The sequence below is a fragment of the Mandrillus leucophaeus genome, unplaced genomic scaffold, assembly GCF_000951045.1.
Source record: "Mandrillus leucophaeus isolate KB7577 unplaced genomic scaffold, Mleu.le_1.0 Scaffold380, whole genome shotgun sequence".
Taxonomy (NCBI): domain Eukaryota; kingdom Metazoa; phylum Chordata; class Mammalia; order Primates; family Cercopithecidae; genus Mandrillus; species Mandrillus leucophaeus.
In genome coordinates, this window is record NW_012104032.1 from 1,495,611 (window position 1) to 1,501,798 (window position 6,188).

A 6,188-nucleotide genomic window follows, 5' to 3' on the forward strand; every position below is an offset into this window, starting at 1 on the left:
CGAGCCTCAGGCTTTAGCGGACAGACAGCATGATAGGCCTGGAGTTCTTCAAGAGGCCTCCTCGCACATCCTCACCACCCGGAGAGCCTCAGTTTGGATTTGAAGCCATCGCACCCCAAAGGAGATGACAATCCCCCCCCTTTTTTGAACTTTTTTATTAATATATTTTTTTTTTGTTAAATTTCTTTGTATTTTTTTCCTGCAAGACTTGGTGTTGGCGGCACTGTTGTAGTTTAACTTCAATCCCAAATTCCATGAAATAGAAATCAGAAGTAAAGGTTGAGAGGGGAGGAAGGAGGGAGGCAAGCCAAGGAATAAACAGAGTTTGACTAGAAAAAAAGAGGGTATGTGTGGTGGGCATTCCCGGGCAAGGCCATTCCTTGAGGGAGGGGGTTGGCAGGCAGCTTGCCTCTGCCTCATGCAGGGGAGGGAGGAAAGATCCCCTGGGGACCCTACAGTCCCCTCTTCCTAGGGCTTCCTGCTCCCAGGGGAAAAGCTAATACCAGAGAGGGATCAGCCACAACCTCAAACAGGGCTCTCCACCCACCTGTCACCCAGGTTTGACTCCCACCTCTGCCCTGCCTGGGAAGCATGTGAGATCAGCTTTCTTTGATCCCCTCCTTCTGTTGTTTTCCCATTTCACAAGATTCTGATGTGAAGGGGGAAGGGACATAACCCATTTTGAGACTACTAAACTTGTCACAGCTTCTGCTTCCTTGTGAGCTCCTGTTATCTTGTCTGGTCCTATCCCCAAGAAGTGCCTCCCCCGACCACAACTCCCAGAGTTGGGGTGTGGGGGCCTTGCTCAAGTGCCTCTAACCCTCTGCAGTAGAAATGTCTTCTTCAGGCCCCTTAGGAATTTAATCAAAGGCCACAAGTGAGTCCAGACCAACCAAATAAACTATTGTGGGGGAGACAGAAGGGTGGGAGAAGGCAGTGGCAAAGTCTGGGCGGGGTGGACTTGACTGCATTGGATATTCTCTGTTCCTTTACACGTTGCTCTTGGCATGGCATGCCACCAGAGGGGGCTGGAGGAGGGGCTGGCCGATGAGGAGAAAAAGAGGGAAATGGTAGGGAGTTATTCTACTTTTCACTTCCCTTCTCTCCCTCAGGGAAGGATGGAATTGGGCAGGAACCCAGCTCAGTGCTTGGAGGTGAGCTAATAGCCTCCAAGATTAGAGGTGGAGGATGCACCTCCTGCAGCTTTTTCACTAGGTCTCAGAGGGACAGCAGGCCCCTCAGGCTAGGGAGCCACAGCAGCGCAGCCAGTCCCTTGCCCGGCATTCAATCACTCCTTCTTCATTTTCTTCCTCCTCCTCTCCATTCAGCTTCCAGGAGTCTCCTTAGGACACCAAACCCCCACCCGCATCGAAGTTGAGGTCTAAAGAAAAGGTGGGAGGGCGTGGGGCAATGGTCTGACTTAGATTTGTGTGTCTCAGAGAAGACAGCAACTCTGAGAGAGAAAAGCCCTTCATATGTAAACAATCTAGAGAAAGAAGGGGTTGGAATGGGGAAGGGAGTGAGGAATACAGAGACAGATCCAGAAGAAATGAGATAATCTGAAAGAAGAGAGGGAAAGAGAAAGCGAGAGAAAAAAAAACAAAGGAGCACAGAAAAGAAAGGAAGAAGAGAAAGAAAGATAGGAAAAACACAGCCAGGAAGAGGAGAAGAGAAAAAAGGCAGGTCAAAGGGGTGAAGAGGCACGCAACCAAAGCCAGAACCAGGCCAGGAAGTAGCCTCAGGTGAGGAGCTGGGAGAACAGGAACGCCAGGCTGAGGTCCAGGAGGGCCACGGCTCCCACCACCAGGGGGTTGGCAGCTCCCTAGAGAGACAGAGGGGGAAGCAGACTCAGTCCCCAAGGACAGTGCCCACCTTCCTGCCCTGGCTGAGGTGGCAGAGCTGAAGGGTCTCAGGTACCTCCCTGCAGAGCCTGGAGCAGGGGGATCGCCAACATTTGTTTTGGATTGCAAAACCCTGTCTTCTCCCAGGCAGGGCCCCACCTTTCCTCTGGCACCTTCAATACAGGGACAGCCCTTCCACCTCCTCCCTCTAGTCCCCTCCCATCAGCATATCATGTGTCCCAGGCAGGAGGTGCCTGGCCTTAGTAGCAGACATTGGCAGCAGCAGCCAGTACTGCAGCAACGCAGAGGGATGAAGGGGTGAGGATGTGGTTGCTAGGAAACAGAAGGCCTAGAGCCCAATCAGAGTAGAGGGTTCTGGGGACACTCCGCCTCTCCCGGTTTTCTGCCTTCTTCCCTATTTCAACTTCTTCCCAGGAGAGGGAGGGAGAGTCAGGATAGGGAGGGAACAATCTTTTCCTTTTTTATTTCTGGGCACCAAAGAGAGAAAGTGCGGAGGTGGGGGTGGGGGTGGAGTAGGAAACTGAGAGCTGGAAATGATATGGAAGGAGAACGGGGGAAAAATATTCTGGCTCTCCCATTGATTATTAGTTTATAACCCTGGGCAAGTTACTCTAAGTGCTCTGGGCCTCAGTTCCCCCATCTGTCAAATGAGGGAGTAGGCTTGTAGGCGTGTAAGGTTCCTTCCAGCTCGAGCACCCTCTATTTTTTTGAGGTGGGATGTGGTCCAAGACTGGCCAGGCAGAGGAAGCCGAGTGGAGATAAAAAGCCCCCTGGCGATCAGACAGGTCTGGAAAGGGTGGGAGGCAAGGCTTTGGGAGAAGAGGACACACAGCAGGGACAGAGGATCTCACCGGCTGGGCAGGCCTCTCGGTTGCAGCAGGCTCCCCGAGTTCTTCTGTCAGGCACCCAGCATCAGGACCCCTCGAGGACGAGCCCCTCAGGACCAGCATAGCGATGGGCTCAGGCTCCGTGCCTGCTGGGGCCCTCAGCAGGGGCAGGGGCTCTTCATCCTCCCCCTCCTCCTCTCGAAGACTTCCTGAACTGTCGCTGCAGCCTCCAAGGAGTGGGGAACCGTCTCTGGGCCCTGGCCCTTGCATCCCAGCCTCATCCTCAGCCTCATAGCCAGCTAGTTCCTCTGCCTGTGCGCCTGGCCCCCCCCACTCCTCAGGCCAAGCTTTGGGGCTGGAGAAGGGACCCTGGTCCCCTCCAGGAGGCAGTGGGCTCCGGCAGGCAGGGGGTCGCCAGGGTTGGCGGGAGGAGGCAGGACTGCTGGGCAGTTCAGGGGATCCCTCTGAGGGAGTCAGTCCGTTCTCATACACCCCAGGGCTGTCCTCATCCAGGGGCTCCGTGTCGGAACCTTCTGAGTCCTGCCTGGGTCTGCGGCCTGGGTAGGGATAGCTGAGAATCAGAGGGGCCTAACTGGCCTTGGGCTGGAGTGGCTGCAGCTTTATTCCTGACCGGGCACTTCCCAGGACTTTGGAATTCCCAGGCTCATAGCCTGTCACTGCCAGACTCCAAACCCCCCATTAACCTACTGCATACATTCTCAAGTCCCACTCCCCAGACTACCAGGTCTGGCCCCCACCCTGTGTTCCTTGCACCCTCATTCCTTGTTTTTTCCCATCCCCGGTTCCCTTGCAGGGCTTCTTATCTGTTTCCCCACACCTGAGTCTCTCTAGCTTCCTAGGGGCCTCACTCCCCTCCCCCCAGCTCCCATGCCTCACCTGGGGCCTCTAGCATGGGCTGCAGGTCCTGGGCTATCAGTTTGGCCATTCGAGCTGCCTCCACAGCCTTCTCAGCGACACTGCTGGCTGCCACTGCCTTTAGGAGGGCGTCTGCTGCCCTGTTGGATCCAGAGACAGGGACTTAGCAGACCTTCCCCCACTTCAAATTAGCCCCTGCTCAGATGCTCCAGCCCCCTAGCCCCATCCCCTCTATATCATATCCTCCTCTCTTCTGGAGTTTTCGCCCTTCCCCACACTCTGCCAGCTGCTTCCCTTCCTGGCAGGCCAGGGCAGCTCCCATTCGGTTTCCTCCCCCTGACCTGGGCTGCATTTGCCATCATCACACCCTCCTGCTCCTCTCACAACCTTCTACTGCTACGTCCTGTAGTAACACTTCTTCCAGTTGCAAGGGCCAGGACCTCCTGGAACTCTGTCATTCCATTCCTGTCCTGCCCCCCTCCCAGTGACAGTTGAGACCTCACTCTTTTAGCACATCCCCTGCAGTCCTGCTTGGTGCTTACGAGCTACACCTACCACCTTCTTTGCAGTTAGCACCTCCTCTTGTTACTAACCCCTCTCACCCCCTGGAGTCACAGGCCTCTCTGTGGGGTCCAGCGCAGGGTCCTGTACTTTGATCCTCCCTTCCAAGCAGCTTTGTCCCTGCCCCGTTCCCTTGTTCAGAGCCACTGTCTCCCTCATGTTAACAGTCTCTACCTCCCTTTCCCTTTCTACCATCTCTTTTCCTTATTATTAATCCAATCTCTGCCAGTGCAGATTTCCTAGCATGAGAATTTCCTATCTTGCGTTCCTTCGGCCTCTTCTGTTATCACATTGTTCTTCACCCCGTCACTGCTACCACCCCACTGCCCCCGCTCATGCTTTTCTGAGCTCTGGAACTAGAGTAAGAGTGGGTCTCCCCTTTCGGTAATGATCCCGTCCCCTCTCCCTACTAATATGCATGCTTTCTCACCATTGCGACTACACTTCTGGCTAAACCCTTAGTCTCCCTTCCACACCCCCTCCCACTTTCCCTGCTCCTTAGGTGCAGGCAGTCTGGGAGTCTGATCAGTCTTTCCCCACTGTTGTTTCTCAGTTCTCCCTCTGATGTCAGATGCTTCATCAATTTTCTCCTCCCTTTCACCCTCTGCTGTTAATCATAGATGCCTTGTCCTTAAATGAGTTCTGTAATTCCGAGGGTAGGACACAAAGGAGCTGAGAAAGAGTCAGTCAGATGAGCTTGCCGTGGGCTTGAATGGATCATACCCCATGACTTCCTGTGGTCACAGGCCTGTTCTCTCTGGCTTAGGAAGGCAGTCTGGTATGGGGGTGGGGAAGAGGATGGCGATATCTACTGTGCATATTCTTAGTCCATAGCCTCTTATTTATGTTCTTTGGGAGCTATGATTAGTCCCTTCTCCTCAAACCTGGTGGGTCAAAGATCTTTAGAGCCTGTTGGGAGGGATCTCAGATAACGTGGTTCTTCTGTCTTAGAGACTTTCTGACTCTATATGACTAGCCCTGTCCTGAAACTGAGCTGGTCTCAGGGTGCACAGCAGGCACATGTGCAGTCTCCTGCCTCTGGCCTTTCAGTGGGGCAAAGTCAAGGAGAAGGTGGACAGGGCTGTCAAGGGCACCTGTTGAGCCATGAGCATGAGGATCATGGTCTTGGGTTGTATTGAGTTATTTTGGTGGCCTGAAACTGGTGCACTGATGAGGCCTGTTTTTGTATATGAAGAGTATGGATGATCAAGTCCTATTCAGTAGACTTAGTCTGTGCTCAGGCCTCAGACTCATGCCAGGGTCAGGCTACCTGGCAGAGGCACCTGCTGCTGAGGCTCTGCTGTTTCCATGGCAGCTGGCAGCCAATCAGGATTGCCAGGCCTGTTGCTGGGGAGACCAACCAACCTCCTCCCACTGCCTGATCCTCTAGTTACTGAGATCAGTTTTTCCTGCACATGTCTCCATCCTATCTAGCCTAAAATGTTCCCTGGTGCTCTGCCCTCCCCCTTCCCTGGCTTAAGGCCCTGGGCTCTAACATCCAGACTCCCAGACACATCTATAGATGCACATTCTCTGACTCAAACGTCTACTCTGCATTTGGCATGTTTATATTCTTTCTTTCTCTCTCTCTCTCTCACACACACACATACACACACACTCACTCACTGTGTCACCCATTATACAAACTCATTTAAGCATATCTGGACATATCCTGATCTCTGATCTCTGAAGAAGTCTCAAATTTAAATGAAATCCCCCACCCCTTTAAAAGAAAATCCAATATGTGAAAATTCAAATATGTGAGTTGTATAAATAAGGGGTCTATGAATCTCATTACAAGTGGATTTTTGGCTTCTTTTAGATTTTTTTTTTTTTTTAGACTGGCTTTCGCTCTTGTCACCCAGGCTGGAGTGCAGTGGCGTGATCTCGGCTCACTGCAACCTCCGCCTCCCAGGTTCAAGTGATTCTCCTGCCTGAGCCTCCCGAGTAGCTGGGATTACAGGCACCTGCTACCACACCGAGCTAATTTTTGTATTTTTAGTAGAGACAGGGTTTCACCATGTTGGCCAGGCTGGTCTCGAACTCCTGACCTCAGGTGATC

The 6,188-nt window shown here is 53.0% G+C and overlaps 1 protein-coding gene across 1 annotated transcript in view; it reads right to left on the reverse strand.

Annotated features, from left to right (window-relative positions):
• Positions 1-140: 140 nt before the first annotated feature.
• The window catches only part of JPH4 (junctophilin 4), a 10,886-nt gene continuing 4,838 nt past the window's right edge, over positions 141-6,188 (reverse strand). Inside the window, exons 4-6 of the mRNA XM_011990715.1 lie at positions 3,587-3,705; positions 2,714-3,246; positions 141-1,822 (exon numbers count right to left, since the gene is read on the reverse strand). Coding sequence (XP_011846105.1) covers positions 1,739-1,822; positions 2,714-3,246; positions 3,587-3,705 — 736 coding nt within the window. The 3' untranslated portion in view covers positions 141-1,738. The remainder of the gene's footprint in view (positions 1,823-2,713; positions 3,247-3,586; positions 3,706-6,188) is intronic.